Below are 20,606 nucleotides of genomic sequence, written 5' to 3' on the forward strand. Positions count from 1 at the left end.
ATGCCCGGATCATTTGAGAATGGTATTATTTGTCTTTAAATGTTATGTATTCTATTTGGAGTGGGTGAACTACAATTCCCAGAATCGTGGCTGAATCTTCCCCAAACCCTGCCAGTATTATAAGTTGGCCATTTTGGGCGTGTGTACCAGGTGTGCTGCAGTACTCTCTGGATGGGGGTGAACTACTGCAACTTCCAGATTCCCAGGGCAAGTGGCCCAAAATATCTATCAGTATCCACAGCAGGCAATATTCATTCTGTGTGCCAAGTTTGGTCTAGATTCGTCATTGGCTGCGTTCAGTAGTCTTTGGATGGAGGTAAACTACAACTCCCAAAATCAAGACCCCTTCCCACAAATACCTGCAGTATGTTAAGTAGGTCATGAGGCTTCTCTGTGTGAAGTGTGGTCCTAGTGCATTGTCGGTGGGGGTCAGTGTTTATCTGGCTGTAGGTGAACTATAACTCCTTTTTTCCCAAACTTGTCCAATATGTTGTATTGGTTATGGGGGCTCTGTGTGCCAAGTGTGATGCTCATTCATTGCAGGTGAACTATAAATCCCAGTACGTACTACTCCTTAACTTCCAGTCCAGTTCCCCTCCAAACCCACCAGTAGTCAAATCTGGGCATATCGGGTCTGCATGGCAAGTTTGGCCGAGAGCCATCATTGTTATCATTCATAGCGTTCTGGGTGTAGGTGAACTACAACTCCTCTATATTCTCCAGTAGGAGTGACTTGATGCAGGGTGAACTACAACTTCCACCATGTGGAGTCAATCCCTAAACTCCTCCAGTAAGTTTAGTTGCAGCTCAGTTCTACTTTGTTTGTTATGCAGAGAGATTGGAAAGGAAAGGGCAGTGGGTGGGGCCATGCAAATTCCACAGCAATGGAGAACCCTGGGATGCCTGCTTGTGGTGGAAGAAAAAGCAAAATCTAGGATGAAATTGTCCCCAAATGAAAGCATTCCTTGGGTGCTGGGCTGTAGTGTTTGGGAAGGACATTGGCAGGGTTTGGGATACATGTTCATGGAGCTCGCTGTAACCGCAATGTCAGTGCAAAGGGGTGACTTGCTGGATTCTTAACCCTGGGAACTATAGCCTGTTTGTGGAGGCTGGAGGCTGTCTGTGTGAGCAGACATCCGTGCCACATACACACATACAGGTTTTCACTTTTATTATGGATTTGGATTTCTTTATCGGTAAGGGAGCTCACCAAGTGCATAATCAAGTGGAGGTTGCCCTCAGTTGTTCCTGCCTTGTTTTTGATGATAGTCACTGGAGCAGGACTGAAGGTCAGCCAAGGGTTGTTTTTGTTGTCCTCTGTACAAATACAATCTTTCTCGCTTGACTTTTTGTTCTTTTTATTGCTAGTTGAGGATGTTTATACCTTGTCGGATAGCTATCTGGGGCCAGAGGGGTGGTGGAGGAGGAATCAACCAATCCAATTCACAAGGCTGCATGTATTTTGGGTCTGATTTTCTCAGTGGGGCTACAAGTATGATGATCTAAAGGAGGACAATTTGCTGACATATTCTTCCAATATGTATAATACAGACTCCATTATGTAAGTATCATAGCCATAAATGTACCAGAATAAAATTTATTTCTCTTTGTTCCCCTTGAACAAGTTCTTGCTTCATAATCGAACCATTCACCCTGTACTCCTGAACTTGGGATCTCAGGCCCCCAAAGACTTCATTACCTCATAATACCTAAACCCTGTTTTTCTGAAACAAAACATACAATACACAACAGAAGCAAGCATTTATCTGGTTTTGTCCATGAGAAACCATGTTAGTTTTTGAAATTACCGAAGGTATTGAATCAGTAGAGAATAGGCTAAGTAATGTTTCCCATTTCTTTCAAGCTATGTTTTCCGTCTTAGATGGGGCCAGACATTCAGCTACTTAGAAAGTCATCCTCTAGATCTAGGTTTTCCTTTCCTGAATAGCTCAATTAAGTCTGGAATTTGCTATGTAGGAATGCTGTCACTGAGTGGTCAGATTAATGAACTGCATATCTCAGAACAGTCACCATCCTAATACAATGAACACTGACTCCAAAATGCATTAAAATGTATAGTACTAATACAGAAAAAGCTTAGATCAGTCTTGTAGTGGAATCCCATTTCTGAGCTCCCTGTGCTAAATAGATAGAAAATAGTTTTCAGTAGGCTTGTGCGCTTCATTCACCAAAAACCCTCAAGCTTTTGTTCTGCCGTTTCTGTTGTATTCTCCTGACATCTAGTGACTGAGTAGAAACATTACAGAGTAGACAAAAATTTATCCCACATGTTCCAGCTATAAAGGAAGGCATTTTAAAAATTGAAGCCATACCTATTCCTGTAATTTATTATGATAATCATTGAAAACTATATTGAACAGTTAGCATAACCTCTATTAACATTAGAATAATAGAGGTAATCTCCAAAAACCTTCTAGTTGGTAGCCATATTTATGTTACCTTTTACTTTTGCTTCTCAGCTAACCTTAACTTGAAGAGTTTCAATCATCTACCATTTAGAATTCTCTGAAGTCAGGGTCTAGTAAAACAGTTGACCAGAACCATGAAAGAAAACTATTTCGTATTAAAAAGAAGTCAAATAATCCTCTGTAATTTAATACAGAATTATAGGAAGTTTTTAAATAATGAGTCAGATCATTAGTTCACCTTGATCAGTATTCTCAGCAAGTTCAGTTTTTCAGTGTTTTTAGGCAGGATTCCATTACTTGGTTTACTAGGTAGAGCTTGGGTTTGAACCAAGATAAAATGATGCGGCCAATTACATAATTGATTACATAAATTGATTTTTTCCCAATAAAACATGTAATGTCAGCTCACCACATGTCAGCTCACCACAGCCGCTCCTGAATGAACACACAAGACTCTCTGCGATATCACCAGAAACTTTTACTGTAGGAAACATGAACATCAGAAAAGCCAAGAATGGGATACTACGGCCAACCCTCCTTTATATACCCTCCCCCTCATTTGAACAGTCTCTTCCCGCTCAGTAAAACCCCGCGCAAATTCCCCGCCAAGTCCAGCAGCCGTTTCTTCTCCAAGTCCTGAGCCGCAGGTGTCTTATCAATGTCAGTGACCCTGAAACTCAGAGCCACATCCAGGCTCTAGTAGCAGGGTTCTGACATGGCGTCCTCCTCCCCTTCATCCTGGAAGGAAAAGATTAAACACAACTATTGTTCTCCGCTGTCCAGAGTTCCTTTATACTTTTTTAACAGGCTGCAATGGAATACCGGGTGTATCTTTCCTAGGTCCTTGGGTAGCCTCAGCTCATAGGTCACTTCGTTTATTCTTTTTGCTACCCTGAATGGTCCTATATAGCGTGGAGCCAATTTCTTGGATGGGAATCCCAATTTTAGGTTTTTTGTGCTCAGCCAAACCAGATCTCCTTCGCCCAATTTGTCCCCCTCTCGGCGCCTACGATCCGCAAAGAGCTTGTACTTCTTTTGTGTTTCCCGCAATGCCTCTACCACGGTTTGCCACCCTTGCTTGATTTTGGCCGGCCATTCCTCGTCGGTCTGGCCCTCCCCTTCCTTCCACTCGGGTAGCCTGGGGAAAGGTGCCACCTCCTGTCCGTATACTATTTCGAATGGGGCACGACCTGTGGCCGAATGTACGGCCCCGTTAAAAGCCATCTCAGCAAACGGTAGAAGGTCCGCCCAATCATCCTGTCTATAATTGGTGTACATCCTTAAGAATTGGCACAGTGTCTGTTGGGTACGTTCGACCCCCCCGTTGGTCGCGGGATGAAAGGCCGAGCTCAGGTTCCTTTCTGCTCCTAACAGCTGTAAGAATTTTCCCCAAAATTTTGCAGTAAATTGGACTCCCCGGTCGCTAATTATTTTGTCGGGACACCCATGTAGGCGATATACATGCTTCACATACAAATCAGCAAGTTTTTCAGCTGAAGGGAGTTTTGGCAGGGCCACAAAGTGTGCCTGTTTTGAGAATAGGTCCAATATTGTCCAAATGTATCTGTGGCCTCTGCTGGGGGGTAGTTCGCCTACAAAATCCATGGCTACGCATTCCCATGGCCTCATGGGCTCCACCACCTTCTGCAATAGCCCCTGGGGCTTCCCCGGTGGTGTTTTTCCCTCTGCACATAATTCACACTGCGTGACGTACCCCCTGGCGTCTTTCCTCATTCCGGGCCACCAGCATTGTCTGGCCAACAGTTTAATAGTCCTGGTGGGGCCTAGATGACCCGCACCTTTGTTATCATGGTACTTCCTTAACATTTCTCGTCTTAAACATTCAGGGATATACAATTTCTTATTTACAAACACCAAATCCCCACACAATTCTCCCTTTTCTTTGTTAGTTTGTAACCATTTGTCCATTCCATACGCTCGCTTCAACTCTTCCTCCCATATTTCTCCTCCCCCCGTGGAAATGGCAGTACGTTTGTTTTCTTTGGCCGCTTGTGCTCGAGTTAGTACTGCCAGGCCCCATTGCTTATCTAGGAATAGGCTCCCTTCAGATTCCTGAATTCCTCCCCCGTGCTGAGGCATCCGAGAGAGAGCGTCAGCGAGTATGTTATGTTTCCCCTGGAAGAATCTGAGTCTGAAATCAAAACGGCTGAAATATTGGGCCCATCTAATTTGCTTCGCTGATAGTTTACGAGGGGATCTTAGATACTGTAAATTTCTATGATCAGTCCACACCTCAAACGGTGTTCCACTTCCTTCCAGAAAGTGTCTCCAGCATTCTAGTGCTTTTAGAATAGCTAAGGCTTCTCTCTCCCAAATTGGCCAGTTTTTTTCTGTATCGCTAAACTTTTTTGACAGATAGCCACATGGCTTCAGGTTCCCCCCCTCGTCTTTCTGCAGCAGAACTGCCCCATATGCCCGGTCTGACGCATCGCAATGTAATACAAAGGCTTTAGACATATCAGGGTGCTGTAGGACAGGCTCCTCAGTAAAACGCTTTTTAAGGGCTTCGAAAGCTTCCTGGCATTCTATTGTCCATGTCAGTTTGGCCCCTGGGGCCTTCACTTTGGCTGTTTCTCCCCTGCCTTTAGTCTTTAACAAATCCGTTAATGGCAAAGTGAGGCGCGCAAAGTCCTTGATAAATGTTCTATAGAAGTTTGCGAACCCTAGGAAGGATTGCAGCTGCTTCCGTGTTTTGGGGGCTTCCCACCCCCTCACGTCTTCTACCTTCGCAGGGTCCATCGCCACTCCCTGGGAGGAAATCCTATACCCCAGAAAGTCTATCTGGTCTTTATTGAACTCGCACTTGGCAAGCTTCGCATACAGTTTTGCTTCTCTCAACTTTTGCAGGACTTCCCTGACTAGTTCTATGTGTTGCTCCTTAGTCCGAGATATTATCAATATGTCATCTAAAAAAACAAAGACCCCCTTGTACAACAATGGATGCAACACTTCGTTGATTAATTGCATGAACGCGGCACCTCCGCCGCACAAACCGAAGGGGAGCACACGATAATTGAATAATCCGAATGCACAGGAGAAGGCCGTCTTCCACCTGTCCTCTGGTTTGATCTGCAATTTATGGTACGCTTCAATTAAGTCCAATTTAGTGAATATCTGTCCCTCCGATAACTGGGCGATCAAGTCCTTCACTAAGGGTAGGGGGTATTTATTTACAGAACTGATTGCATTCAGGCCCCTGTAGTCAATGCAGAGCCTCAGCGTTTGGTCCTTTTTCCGCCTGAACAACACAGGCGCCCCTAGAGGGGAATTTGAAGGCTCTATGAAACCCCTCGCTAGGTTTTTATCAATGTATTTTCTCAGTTCCTCCTTTTCCCTAGCCGACATTGGGTATATTTTTGCCTTGGGAAGCTCTGCTCCTGGGACTAGCTCTATCTTCACTTCAACTCTCCGCTTCGGTGGGAAACTGTCTGCTTCCTTCTCATCAAATACGTCCACAAAATCCCGATACTCTGGGGGTAATTTATCTGCCAGTTCTGCTATCCTGATAGAGTCTTCCTCCCCCCTTTTCCCCGGCTCTCTCTCCACTTCCTGGCTCCCTTCTTCCAACTTCATCCTGAAGATCATGCTCTTATCCTCCCAGTTGATTTGCGGGTTGGCCTGCCCCAGCCATGGCATGCCTAGTATAACATTATAGCTGGCTATTTGTGATATCACAAATGACACCTTTCCTTCCCAACTCCCTATCTTACACTTTACATCTTCGGCACTGTACTTAGCTAATGATCCCGATGCTGTGGATCCGTCCAACTGCGAAAAAGCTATTGGGGATTCTAGGTTCGTTCTTTCGCATCCCAATCCCTCGGCTAATTCAGGGGAGATGATGTTCCTGGAACATCCACAATCCACAAATGCTTTGCAGGTTGCTTGTTTGCTGCCACTTTCAAGCTGAATGGGGACCACTATCATGGCTTTGTCCTGACTTACCAACCCCCCCGAGTGGTGCCTCATCGGTGGTTCTTCCTCGGCGCGTTTCCCTGCCACGGCTCTTGGTTTGGGCGGGCCTCCGCCTTCCCCTTTTCTCTGCCAGCACTCGGCAGCCCTGTGGCCCAAACGGCCGCACACGAAGCAGCCCCTCCTGCTGGTGCTCACGTTCCCTGTCGGCTCCGTTCTCCTCCCGGCTGGGGTTGATCCCTCCTTCCGGCTCCCCTCTTTCATCTGCGGCCGCTGCTGTAGCCCTCCTCGGTGCCTCCTCGCCTGGGCCAGCGATGTCTCGACGCGCCCCGCCAGCTGAATCCATCCGCGCAGTGTGTCAGGCTCATCACGATGCACCGCCCAGGAGAGGATCTCCCGCCTGAGACCCTCTTTGAAGAGTTCTATCTTTGTTACTGCAGACCATTCCGGCACCTTTTCAGCGAGGCATTGGAACTCCTCCGCATACTCAGATACCGACCTCTGCCCCTGGGAGACGGTCTTCAACTTCTCCCTCGCCCGGATCTGCTCCAGTGGATCTCGGAAACGGGTCTCCAGGGCCCCCATAAAGCGTCGGAGTGACCCCAGACATGGGTCGCGCCGCGCGTGCAGTTGAACGTACCAGCTGGCCGCTCCCCTCTTCAACACTGCACCAATGGCCCGTACCCGGCTGGATTCCGTTCTAAAAGTGTGAGCATTGTCCTCCATATAGCCCCTCACCGTGGTCAGGGAAAAATCCAGTTCAGAGGACTCTCCCCCAAACTCGATCCTTAGTTCCTCTCGTCTCGGTAGGGGTCCCTGTGGTGGCAATCCCCAATTCTCCGCCCATCGCAAGCCCCCTTGCGGACCAGTGGGCCCCGCTGCTGCTTCTCTTGGCCCTGTGCCACGCCCGGCATTCGCCAGGGGCACCAGGGTCTCAGTTGGGAGCGTAGCCGGGATTCTCGGAGGCTTTTCCCCTTCGTCGTCACTCTCCTCCACCCGCGTCAGGCTTGTTTGGGTCTTGGGCCGGGCACCGGGCTCCTTTCGCATTTCCCTTCCCTTCGGTGCTGGGAGGTCTGCAAAGCCCTGGCTGCTTCCCAGGCTCACGTCCCACATTGAGCTAGCCCGAAGTTCCCTTCCTCTCTCCGGCTCCGCCAAAACCGCCATGCGCTCCATCGCCCTCGACATCACTGCCAGGGTGGTCTCCATCGCCGACATCCTCTCCTCCAGAAACACCATCCTTTGTGGGCCTGGGGAAGGTGAACCTTCCTCTCCTCCGGTGCTGTCTCCCCGCACCACTCCACGCCTCTGGGTTACCCCATTTGGCTGGGCATAAGCGGTGGATGACGCCAGGGCCGCCAGCTGGTGGAACTCAGCGTCCGGCTCGGGAGTGGCCCTTTCCGACCTTCCTCCTCCTGCGCCCAAGAGCTCTTCATCCTCCACTTGCATGTTACACCTCACCGCTACAGCGGGATGGTGTCCGTATTCTTGGCTTAGTGTCAGCTCACCACAGCCGCTCCTGAATGAACACACAAGACTCTCTGCGATATCACCAGAAACTTTTACTGTAGGAAACATGAACATCAGAAAAGCCAAGAATGGGATACTACGGCCAACCCTCCTTTATATACCCTCCCCCTCATTTGAACAGTCTCTTCCCGCTCAGTAAAACCCCGCGCAAATTCCCCGCCAAGTCCAGCAGCCGTTTCTTCTCCAAGTCCTGAGCCGCAGGTGTCTTATCAATGTCAGTGACCCTGAAACTCAGAGCCACATCCAGGCTCTAGTAGCAGGGTTCTGACAATTTTGTATACTGCAGTGCTAAAAGTGATGAGCGACAAGGAAATTTGAATTTTTTTTCTCAAAACCCACATATTAACATTTAGATTTTATGCTGGTCTGGGGTACATTACACTTAAATCCATGACTTAAATTGCAAGACTTGTCATTATTATAGGTCATATCCACTGGGTGGAAATATGCACATAATTCCAGAACATCAGTGGTTTAAAACAGTGCTTTGCAAGTTACCTTTGCAAGCTTTATTTTCATTAATATGGCAGGGACCATTAATATATTCGTACCATATTATTATCGTATTTGCATTATTTCCTGGAAACTTACTGAAGATTTGTATCATTCTGCAGCCTATCATTTTGAATAACAATAATGCTTTAAAAACAATAATATAGTATAAAAGATGCAGAACATGACCGAAGATTTCTTTGGATGGACAGGGAAAGTCTACAATCAAAGAAAAAAATTCATATTTTTATCCAGAAGGTTAAAAAGCATAATCATTTGTTTAATTCGAAGTAAATATTCTGGGTAACTTTTATGGTTTATGAAAACTGACGATTCCCACTACAAACTTTAAAAACAAGAAAAAAAATCTCTTTCTTCAAATTTTAAAGACGTTGAAACAGATGATGTTGTAATACAATCTGCCCCAAACTGGTGTCCTCCAGATGCATTAGATTACAGTTTTCATCATTCTAGGCTCTTTGTAGTAAGGAATATTTAATAATAATAATAATAATAATAATAATAATAATAATAATAATAATAATAATCCAGCATATCTATTTTGTTTGCTGTGTCATAATAATAATGATAATAATAATAATAATAATAATAATAATAATAATAATGACAACAATATCTTTATACCCTGCCATCATCTTCCCAAAGGGACTTGGGGAGGCTTACAAGCAGGACCAGGCCCAAGACATACAATAAAATCACCAACTAAGAATGCATAATAACATATAAGGATCCAATTAAAACACAATTAAAACAACAAAATATAAAAACAGCACTAAAACTATATCAAACAAAACTCAACAAACCAACAACCAGGATTCAGATGGAATTGTGTTAGTGACTAAGATTGTCAGGTTAGGATCATGCAAGGTTTTGAGGTTTCACGAAAGTCACAGGAACTGGACCCTTCGATTATGTGATTTCAGTTCCCACAGGAATTGTGGGTTTGAAACCTGATGCGTCAAACTTCCCAGAAGGTTGAATGAGAGACAGATGGGTTGAAGGAAAAATCAGAGGTGTATTTCTCAATGGCAAGAGAGGATGCCAGTGGACACAATACTTCAAAGAACTGATATATTGCAATTGTGAATACAAAGATATTTATTACATTTTTACAGCTATTCAAGATACCCATGCTAGCTTCTGATTGGTTAAGAAAGTGTTCAACTAGAATCCATTCCATGGTATAGTTTGGGATTGTCTTCGACATCGTTGCTGATTGGTTTCTGCTGTGGCGAGAAACTTAAATGTATATTGAATTATTTTGTGTCTGTTTATTGCTCTGGCCCTGAGAGGTGGACCAAGGGATAGTGGGCTGAAATGGACCTTAATATTCCAGCTCTGATTACTACAATAGTGTCATTTCAAATAAACAAAGGTGCTTTGGAAGTTGACCATTTCAATGGGAGCCCTTGAGAGAGGTCCGAGTTGGAAACACCAATAAGAGAGAGTTCACAAGAATAGATTGATCATATCAGATATGAAACAGCAGTTTTGTAATGACTTTTGAACCATTTTTAATGGATCCCTAGTAGATATAGCACTATACTGTGATTCTCCAATTCCATGTTATAGGATCCCAGCCTCAGAATTTAACTTTGCCTGAGGGAGGTTAGGATAGGCTGATCCAGACAAGAAGGCATTTCTTTTATTTCTTATTGTTTGAGACCTTCTGTCTCAATCTCCTGTAATAATGAATTCTCTGTATCAACCAAATATTTCACACCTTTCCCCTTTGCTTTGTTCCCAATAAATAGCTTAAGATATGAACAATGCTTTTCTTTGTCAAGCAGTCTGTGATCTAATTTGATTATCTTAACATCTTCGTCTGAAGGAGAAAATGTCTGACAGAATTATATATTTTTAGAAAAATATGAGTCCCATGAGTGAAATTCTACTCCTAGAGTGGATAACCATATTTCCATTTGTTTTAGTTCTAATGAACAGATTTACTTTGGTCAAGGTTCTGACCTCTCCCTTCTTCTCTTTCAGAACCATTCTTTCACACAGTCAGTTGTCAGCTTTAAGCATAAGGAAATCTCTTTCCTTATAAGAGAGATCTCTTTCTTAAACAAAACGGGGTCTCTTATTATGGCAAATAACTTATTTAAAATCATTTTGTAATTTAATTTAATTTGATTTTACCAAACTTGTTATTTAATCATGTTTTAATGTATTTTAGCTATTACAAGGCGTATTGGGATAGGGGTTTGTATTTATTGTGCCTTTGTATACTTATATTTGGTCTTTTACTGTCGATATGGTTAGAAGACTAATCATTAACAAATCTTAAATAGACCTGTGTGATCAATGGAAAAACATTTCAATACTCATTACTAAATTAGGGTGCGGTAAATCATTTCTAAAGTGTTTCTAAAATAACTATTATGTAACTATAACGATATATCATATTTTTTCATTACTTTTATGTTAAGTTAATTGTGCCAGTGGCGAAACTTCAGGAGCTCCTTTCTCCCTCATTGTTAGAGTTATCGACATGAAACTTCCTACAACTGTAGAACACATTTACCACTATTCTCCCACCCCCCAAGTTTCAGAAAGTTTCATCCACTGATATTTAGGGAATTTTAAAAGTTTTTTAAAACAACTTTTTTTAAAAAAAAACCTACAAGTGCTATTTTCTTGATTTTGTATATAGTGACACACGATAACCAAGGCATCATTCCTACCAAGTTTCAGAAAGATTTGCACATCTACTCATTTTTGGGGAATTTTTAAAGTTTTGCCAAAACCTTTTTTAAAGTCACAACAGCTATCCCCTTGAACCTCTCTCTCTCTCTCTCTCTCTCTCACACACACACACACACACACAACACATAATAATAATAATAATAATAATAATAATAATAATAATAATAATAATAATAATTTTATTCTTATACCCCGCCCCATCTCCCCGAAGGGACTCGGGGCAGCTTACACGGGGCCAAGCCTGGACATCAACAATATAAAAACAAGCAATAAAACAAAACATTAACAATAAAAACAAGTCATAAAAATCACATAGAAAATATACTGATAAAATCTTAGATTGGATCCAAAGAAACTGGGCCGAAAGTGCAAGTTAACACATACCATAGAACTTCAACTCAGGGATTTTCCTCCCAGTCCAGCACAGATTTACTTACTCAGTCCTCTTTGCAGATTCAATAATTTATTGGAACTCTGCAGCTGCTACAGGCAGACATTGGGGATGTGAGCAGAATTCTGGGAAATGTAATTTAGGGCAGGGTCTTTTGAATTCTCTGTCACAGGGGTCCTCTTTGGTCTCTTTGGCTTCACTTCAGCTTCCTTTCAGTCCAACTATCACTTCTCTTTGCAGATTCAATAATTTATTGGAACTCTGGTGCTGCTACAGATAGACAATAGCTCCTCCCTCCCTCATTGGAGCTTTCTGATGTGAGCAGAATTCTGGGAAATGTCGTTTAAAGCAGGGCCTTTTGAATTCTCTGTCACGGGGTCCTCACCTTCCCAAACTACATTTCCCAGAATTCTCAGTCTCTCTCCCAGCTAGTTTACCCTCCCAGCGGTGACAGGCAACCTGGCCTCTTTGGCTGAGCACCAACTGACTTTGGGAAACTTGCACGGTTTATTGAAAAGTCATAGGTGAGTTTTTTGCATGGCTGCCCTAAATATCACTTTGTATGTACAAATCTTATGAAATTGTAGGACCTACAAAGCAGAAACAACTCTTTTGCACGACCTTGCTATTTAGCATAAGGAATTCAATTTGACAATACTTTTCAGCTATGAATGGTACCATCTGTCTGTATAAAATAAAAGGTGCCTCATACTCTTGGAATGTGCATTGTTTATGAATTACAATAGAGTTCCGATTAACTGAGTTCCGGTTAACCGAGACTCCGTATTATTTGAGGCGCTGCTGGGGATGCCCCTCCCTCTCCCTCTCCTTCTCTCGAGTTCGAGAGAAGGAGAGGGAGAGGGAGGAGGATGCGCCCCACAATTGCTGCTGCCTAGCAACGCTCGCGGGGTGCTTTCCAAGGGGTGAGGGCTTGCCAAGGGACATCCATCAGTGAGCCCTTGCCCTTGGGAAGCACCCCACAAGCATTGCTAGGCAGTAGCGATTGCAGGGCACTTCCCTAAACCGGATTGCTGGGGAGATAATAGGGCCTCCCTATTATCCAAGCAGTTCGGTTATCCAAGATTGGGCCCATCCCTTTATCTCAGATAATCGGAACTCTACTGTATATACAAACTCACATGAGGGATACAAATATGCATTCTATTGAGAAGTTCTATTTTTAAAAATTTTCAATAATAGGTTGAATCATCATGTCATAGGTGATCCTTCATGGCTGAGTATGATTGTCTTCCAGAAGTAGAGTCTTGCTGTTGGGTCCATAAGTGACGGTAGAGACCTATTCTGGATAAGCATATTCTATCAAAATGGGGACATCTATTTCCAGATGTAAGGTGGTCTCGTCAAGGGTTTGCTTCATGTGCCTTTCATCTGGCATGTCAACAGCTTGAGTATCCCTGAAATACATGGCACCAGAAGTGTTTTAGTAGTGTCTTGGGTGAATGCTTACTGGATTATGTTGTTGCTTTGTGGTTGTTGTTCTACAGAAGATGGTTTTAAAAAATATTATTTTTGCTTGCTAAATTTTTTCCAATGAGCTCCTTTCCCACTCACTGGGATGATACAAATCAGACACTGTCATTGTTATATTGCTGCTATCATGATTTTAAAGAGCTAGTTTTAATTTTTGAATAAGTTTTAATGTTTTTATTGGAAAGTGTTTATAAAGGTTGTATACTACTGATGTCATGGCCTATGGCTAGTACAATAAACAATTCATTCATTCACTCACGTTGAATTTTTCTGCAAAAGTTGCATTGCACATTTAATCCAATTTTAGGATTATTAGGGCTTATCTAGTGGGTGTGCTTTGAGTGGGAAACATGGGGACTCATCATGATATGAACAGTAGTGGCTCTCAGGTGATCTCAGTTCTAAAGGCCAGCCTGTTTCTCTGATGCTCAGGGGATTTCTGAGGCACGTGAGGCAGGCAGGTAGCATATCTAATGCAGCCCTTGTTCCTTTGTTGAGATTGGATTAAAATTCAAGTAAAGGGCAGTGTTGCAATGCTATATAGGCACTGCAACTTTACAACAGTTATAAAGTCATGGTGTCAGTGTGCATGTGCACATGCACTAAACAATGAAAGCAGGTGGAGATAATATCTTGGGGAAAGTAGTGGGCAGGCTGTCCAAAATGCTGTGTGCAATACTGCTTTAATGCCAACGGACGCTGCAATCCCACACTGGTTCTGAAGGTCCGGCAGGAAAGATAGCAATCTCACTTGAATAGGATTATGTAGAGTGACAATGTAATAGTAGAAGAAGAGGCTTGAGCGATAAGACTTAAAGATGTTCATTGTTGCATTAAAATTGGAAATAACAATAGCAGTGTTTTAAAGATAATTGTGTTGGTTACATTTTTGACAAAAGAGAAGGGCTCATCATCATCATAGGCACTCATGGCTGATTATGATTGTCTTCTAGGGGTAGAATCTTGGCAGTGGGTCCACAAGTGACTGTAGAAACCTATTCTGGATCTGCATAATCAAAAATGATAGTTCATCGCATTTGAATATGAGCTATCTGGCTCTGTTTGTTTAATATTGTGGAATAGCCTTAATTCTGCACCCACAAACACCCTTGTGGATATGGGAAACTATTATACACTGGAGTTCTCATGGAATCACAAAATACTTCAACATTATTGGGTATAGCTCAAGGACTTTGAGTGACCCAGGTGCTAGATACTAAACAGGCTAGATGGAAAGAAGCAATCACTGGCTACTTACAGTATGTGAATAGTGAGAAGAGTGAATAGTGTCAAGGGAGTTGTTACACTATTGGGTGTTACACCTTGTAACTCCTTCTTTGTGTAGAGACTTGTAGAAAATCCAAAAAAAGCTTCAGGTTAGCCATGAATATTTAAAGTACATCAATTTGTCCAAGGGGATATGTGGCACCATTCAAATTTTTCCATATGCATCTATCCAACAAACATTCTTGTCCTCGTTGTGATTTGTTAGTACAAAGAAGCACACCAATGCATTGATCACATAGCACATTTATTACATTGAGATTTTTTAAAAATAATTTATAAGATTGTATTGTCAATGTAAACATTTCTAAGGAAATAGTGTTACAGTTTTCTTGTATACACATTTAAAGCACATAGTGCAAAATACTTTTCTGATACAGAGGTCACAAAATAGTTATCTGTATATGTTAGCTAAAAGAAAACTGCTTTGAATCCTACAGCATGACCTAGTCTTTGATTTAATGGATTTCTGGGCAGTACTAGTCTAGCTGCCATTTTATCTACTAATACTTTACTGGCAGTTAATTCATATTTGGTTTAATGGTTTAGGGTGCAATGCAGATCCATTAGGATTAATGGGAGTTTCGTCATTAATGTGAATGGAATAAAGCTTGTACCCTTTGCTGGTATTTGGCTTAAACAGGTATCATACAACACAACATACTTTGCAAAGTCTGAGTACTTAACCTATGTACTTAATCTGATTTTTAAAAATTCTAGATAATGTTCTGTGCTTTAAATGATCTTAAAACACAAGCTGCCTTGTGTATGACATCACATTACAATGCATATTTCAACAGATCCTCAGAGGGCAGCATGTGTGGATGTTTTAACCAAAATGCAATAAACTTTCTATGATGAAGTTCTGTCATTTTCTCATCTTTTTGTGGAGGAAGCTGTGTTATATGCACAAAGGACTGGACACAGATGAGATCTCTTTGACAAAATAATGATGGTTTTGATGTAACATAAAACCATGTCTTCTACTTGCAAGCAGAAACTTTCACAAGCTTTAGGCTCACGTGACACTCCTTCTCTTCTCAGGGCCCTTCCACACAGCCATATCACTCAAAATATTAAAGCAGATTATCCACAATATCTGCTTTGAACTGGGTTATCTGAATCCACACTGCTATATAATCCAGTTCAATGTGGATTTTATACAGCTGTGTGGAAGGGGCCTCGGTGTATATGAGGAAGACAGTAAAATGTAAGAACTGGAATCTAACCATTGTTAGATAACTAAAACCAGGTTTAAACTATTTGCTAAAACAACATAGGTAGTTTCCCATGTATACATGTATTAAAGAATTAAGTCTAAAGAGATAAGAGAAACTTTCCATGACTTTTTCTTGTGTTTGGAAGAAGAGGAAAAGAGAAAGACTACAGCTTGGAATTTATGCACTATTCTTCTCATAATAGGCAGACACAATTTCTTGTTTCGTCTAAGCCAGTGGTTCCCAATCTTTGAGCCTCCAGGTATTTTGGACTTCAACTCCCAGAAATCACAGCCAGCTTACCAGCTGTTAGGAACACTGGGAGCTGATGTCCAAAACACCTGGAGGCCCAAAGGTTGGGAACCACTGGTCTAAGCAAAACCATTAAGAGAATTGGAAACCTAAACTGGATTTCATTAAATCCAGTGACATGAATATGTTCAGAATATTAGGGGAACGTTTATATCCATTCAAACAGATGTTCCCCAGTCAACATGGGTTTTTCAAAAACAAGTCATGCCAGAACAATCTTATCTCTTTTTTTACAAGTTACAAGCTTGGAAGACAAAGAAATGCTGTGGATGAAGCATACCTTGATTTCAGTAAGGCATCTAACAAAGTCCCATTTAATATTCTTGCAAACAAGCTAGTAAATGTGGGTTAGACAGTTAGGATGGGTGACACCTTTATATGTGGAAGGGATTGAGGAGTCTTGGTAGGCCACAAACTGACTATGAGTCCTAGTGTGATGAAGCAGTTAAAAAGCCAATTCTATTTTAGGCTGCATCAGCAGGATATAATGTCTAGATTGAGACAAGTAATAGTACCATTGTATTCTACATAAGCTCGTTTCAAGAATATCTGAAGCTGAGCTGCTGTTTCCATTTGAGCACCAGTAACTTTGTTGTTGTTGTTTTTTTTTAAGAACCACAGGAGCACAATAAAAAGTTAAATCAATTGTATCAGCGGAAAGGATATTGATTATGCACCACTCAGATATATTTGTGTTCTACAAACACAGCCGAAGAATGCAATCTTAAGCAAGCTTCATATAGACTAAATCTCATTGATTTAGGGGGACATAAATCCGAGTAAATGTGCTGAGGGCTTCCAAGTAGGTGGTCAAGCTAGTCTGCTGCAATATAAACAACAAATAATCCTTTAGGGAACTTAAGATATTATAGCATGAGCTTTCATGAGCCATGGGCTATGAACGATCATGCTATAATAAAACTGTTTAATTTGGCAGAGCCACATGACTGTTTTCTATTCATGTTTAGGATTGCACTGCTGCATATCATACCTTTCAAACATCCTTTCTCTTATCTTACCTTATAGTATAACTGATGAAAACAAGCTAGCAAGCAAGAACTCTCTTTGTTTCATTATGCTATATAGAACCAAACTTGCTAATTTCTGAATCATTCTACAATGAACCTACTCAGGATTTAATTTTAAATAAAGTGTGTAGGTTGGTGTTACTCCTCTGTACAAAGGATTTTTTCCAGGCTCAAGTCAGGATCATATATTCAGCAAATGCGCATAGTATGAAAACAGTGTGTGTATGGCATTGATGCATATACAAACTCTGTACATGTAGTTTGGGACACTGTACTTTGCAGAGGTTCTCATCTCTTGTATAGAGTCTCCAAGTATGACATTTGGTTGCACATGGGAACTGTACAGGATTTTGCATAAAAATATATGAGATAAAGCATTAGGCATGTCTGAACATACATTCCTTTTAAATACATGGTAGTTTCGGGGTAATCCGGGGGCTCTCTGAGGGAAGGGTATTTATGTACCGTAGGTGTTTGTAAACCTTTCTGCCTTGTTCAGTCTTTGCAGCAGGGGACTGGAGCAGCAGGCCAAATGCCTCTATGCCTTCATACACCAAGACCCCTTCTAAACTGCCATATAATCCAGATTATAAAATCAGATAATCCACATTATCTGCTTTGAACTGGATTATATGAGTCTACCCTGTCATATAATCCAGTTCAAAGCAGATAATCTGGATTTTATATGGCAGTGTAGAAGGGGTCTTAGAGGTGCCTATACTCACCTGATGTCACCAGTTCTGTGACCAAACACATGTGAAGTTTTTATATCTAAACCTTCATCTCGGGTGCCACCTTTACTAACTTCAGTGCCCTTCTTGTAGTGCAGTGCTTCTCAACCTGGGGTCCCCAGATGAACTGGATTATATGAGTCTACCCTGTCATATAATCCAGTTCAAAGCAGATAATCTGGATTTTATATGGCAGTGTAGAAGGGGTCTTAGAGGTGCCTATACTCACCTGATGTCACCAGTTCTGTGACCAAACACATGTGAAGTTTTTATATCTAAACCTTCATCTCGGGTGCCACCTTTACTAACTTCAGTGCCCTTCTTGTAGTGCAGTGCTTCTCAACCTGGGGTCCCCAGATGTTTTTGGCTTACAACTCTCAGAAATCCCAACCAGTTTACTAGCTGTTAGGATTTCTGGGTGTTGAAGGCCAAAAACATCTGGGGACCCCAGGTTGAGAACCATTGTTGTAGTGCATCTGAGCAAACACAGGAAGCGGTTTGAGATCTGATGTAGTCTTGTGGTTGAGATTCAATTAAACATTAGAGCACCAGCCAAGTATGATATGCTCCCCCTAAGATTCACAGTACGGGGGAAATAGTTATGGAAGTGAACAGATGAGCTTGGGAGAACATATTGCAGCCCAGAAACCTTCTTAGTAGAATAAAGACCCAGGTAGAGGGGAAATCCCATCCCCTGCTGCAGTTTTTATGATTGTTTAATTGTGGGGTTTGTGTCTCAAAGGTACCAAGTCCAGAAAAACTGAAAAATGAGTTATAATGGCAGCACATTGATAGTGAGGAGTAGAATATTATGTACAGATCAGAACTAGTATCCAAATGTATCAAATCACTTGGGTACAGAGCTTGGGAAATTTCATTTTATGGCAAAATAATACCATAAAATGTCCTCTGCACATTTTTATTCCTAGAAAACTTGTTCAGATAGATTTGGTACCTTTTGAAACAAAGCTCCACAACTAGGCTTGATTGTTTGTCCCAGAAACTGTTGCAATTCCACACTGGTATGTACAGGGAGGTAGCCAACTGAGAAGCATTGCCAAATACAAGACTTGCGTCCTGCTTCTAACAGAGCTGTCATGCTTTAAATTAACTCCCTACTGTGGATGTTTGGACCTCCAATATAGATCAACTGGCTGGAAACAACACAAGTGGAAACTATTGGATTTACTCCATACAAGCTGCTCAACTCCGCTCCCCCAATTTGGGGTGATTTCTTCTTCCCACTGCAGCCTTCCCTCCCCATTTGGTACTTGGGGGGGGGGGGGGGACTTTCAGGATGTTCAAAGAGCTACAGAAGGAAAACTACCAGACCTTTTCTTTCAGTTTCCTTTCACTGAAATGTCTTAGCGTCTCTGCAAAAACAAACAAAAAATTATCACGGCTCTTTATACACATGCTTACTTGACAACAAATACAGGAGCAAATTATTTGAATCCCTAACTTATGGTCTTTATGGCCTATTGTCTTGATGGGGAAAGAAAAAATCTGAGCAAAGGAACATTGCACAGTTGAAGATCAGTAAAAATAACAGCACCTTCAGTATTGATTCTTAAATAATCCTTTTTTTCTGACAGTTTCCTTCACTGTAGCTGAAGTTGGAGACCAGTGTTTCCATTTGGAATACATTTCCCACAGAATCCTCCACATCTTCCATATATTTTAGTGTCATCCTGAAAAGTATATGAGAAACCACAGTTATGCAAATGTGTGCTACAAATGGAATAAGCCTGGGTACTCTATTTCAGGTTCGCTATGGAATTATGCCACAATTGCTACTGTCACTATTACTATTACTGCTACCTTCACAAAACAGCAGATATCCATAAAACCATAGAAATACTGCTATAAGCCCTTTGGCTTCTGTTTTCCAGATACCCCTCCAAGCAAAAATGATATCCAGCTTTTGAAAAGATGTATAGATCTGTTGTTAAATGAAAGTAATCTCACTAAAGTCTAGTGTGAGCTTAGAGCAGTGGAGCCACTAAGGTAGTTGAACATAGTCTGTTAACCGATTGTGTCACTGCCTGCTGCACCAGACCATACCACAATATTGTAGTTAAAATACCAAAGAATTTGATAAAACACAAGACTAAAGAAAATCAGCATTAACAAAATCAACAGTGCATGTGCAGACAAAAACACATAATTCAAGGTGTCATTATAATTTGGTGATGATGATAGCCCTTACTGGAGCACATGTACATTAGAAAGTTCAAAGAGTACATTAGCATAGAGTTTTAGCCTTGTAGATCTATTGAAAGTGTACATATAAGTTGGTCTTACAAAAAAGGGATATATTTTACAAAAAAAAAATACATTCCCATGAAATATTGTACTAAAATTGTGTAGCAAGTCATTTTGGCATTACTTCCTTTGATGGTGTTGCCCAATGCAGTTCACACACCCAATGCCTCTCATACGACACCACAGGACCATTTAGTCTTTGTTTCCCGGTCATTTGTTGGTCTCATTAAAACTCTGGACCTTTTCCAGCTTTATCTAAGACTTACTTAAGCAGGCTACAAGCATTCCCCTTTGCTGCCTTTAAAAAGTCAATTTCTTCCAGTCTTCTCTTGCAACTACCTTTGTTATTTTCTTTTAAAAGATCTCTGCAGTTAACTCTGTTTTATAACTGGGGTTCCTCAGACCTTGACAGAAAGTTCCTAAAGTAATAGCCAACCTCAACGGAGCCAGCAAGTAACCACACACTGTCTCATCATTTGTTGAAAAATGACTTACTTGAGATTTATGTATCTGAACAGTGGCGTAATTTCCCTGAGCAATCCATTTTGCTGTATTGGATAGCCTCAGTCCAGTGCCTGCCAAATTGATGCCAAATTGCCCCTGTCAAGTGAAGGAAAGAAAAGCCTATAGATCAACTTTAGAGCATATCAAACACATATTGCTGCTTCTGTATATGGCTGCAATGCTTTTCTCTTTGACCAATACACATTAAAAATAATTAACATTAAGATTGGAGAGACATTGCAGTTATTCAGACGCCTAAATGACTAGGGCAA

General features: G+C 41.7%; 1 protein-coding gene across 5 annotated transcripts in view; it reads right to left on the reverse strand.

Moving 5' to 3' along the window:
* Window positions 1–14,507: 14,507 nt before the first annotated feature.
* The window catches only part of adamts20 (ADAM metallopeptidase with thrombospondin type 1 motif 20), an 80,301-nt gene continuing 74,202 nt past the window's right edge, over window positions 14,508–20,606 (reverse strand). For 4 of the 5 annotated variants that reach the window (XM_062982494.1, XM_062982496.1, XM_062982499.1 and 1 more), the window contains 2 exons: window positions 20,326–20,430; window positions 14,508–19,256 (listed from right to left, as the gene is read on the reverse strand). In XM_062982494.1, the coding sequence (XP_062838564.1) occupies window positions 19,167–19,256; window positions 20,326–20,430 (195 nt within the window). In that variant the 3' untranslated portion in view covers window positions 14,508–19,166. The remainder of the gene's footprint in view (window positions 19,257–20,325; window positions 20,431–20,606) is intronic. The other variant, XM_062982495.1, reaches the window with a different exon arrangement.

Source organism: Anolis carolinensis, chromosome 5, assembly GCF_035594765.1.
Source record: "Anolis carolinensis isolate JA03-04 chromosome 5, rAnoCar3.1.pri, whole genome shotgun sequence".
Taxonomy (NCBI): Eukaryota; Metazoa; Chordata; class Lepidosauria; order Squamata; family Dactyloidae; genus Anolis; species Anolis carolinensis.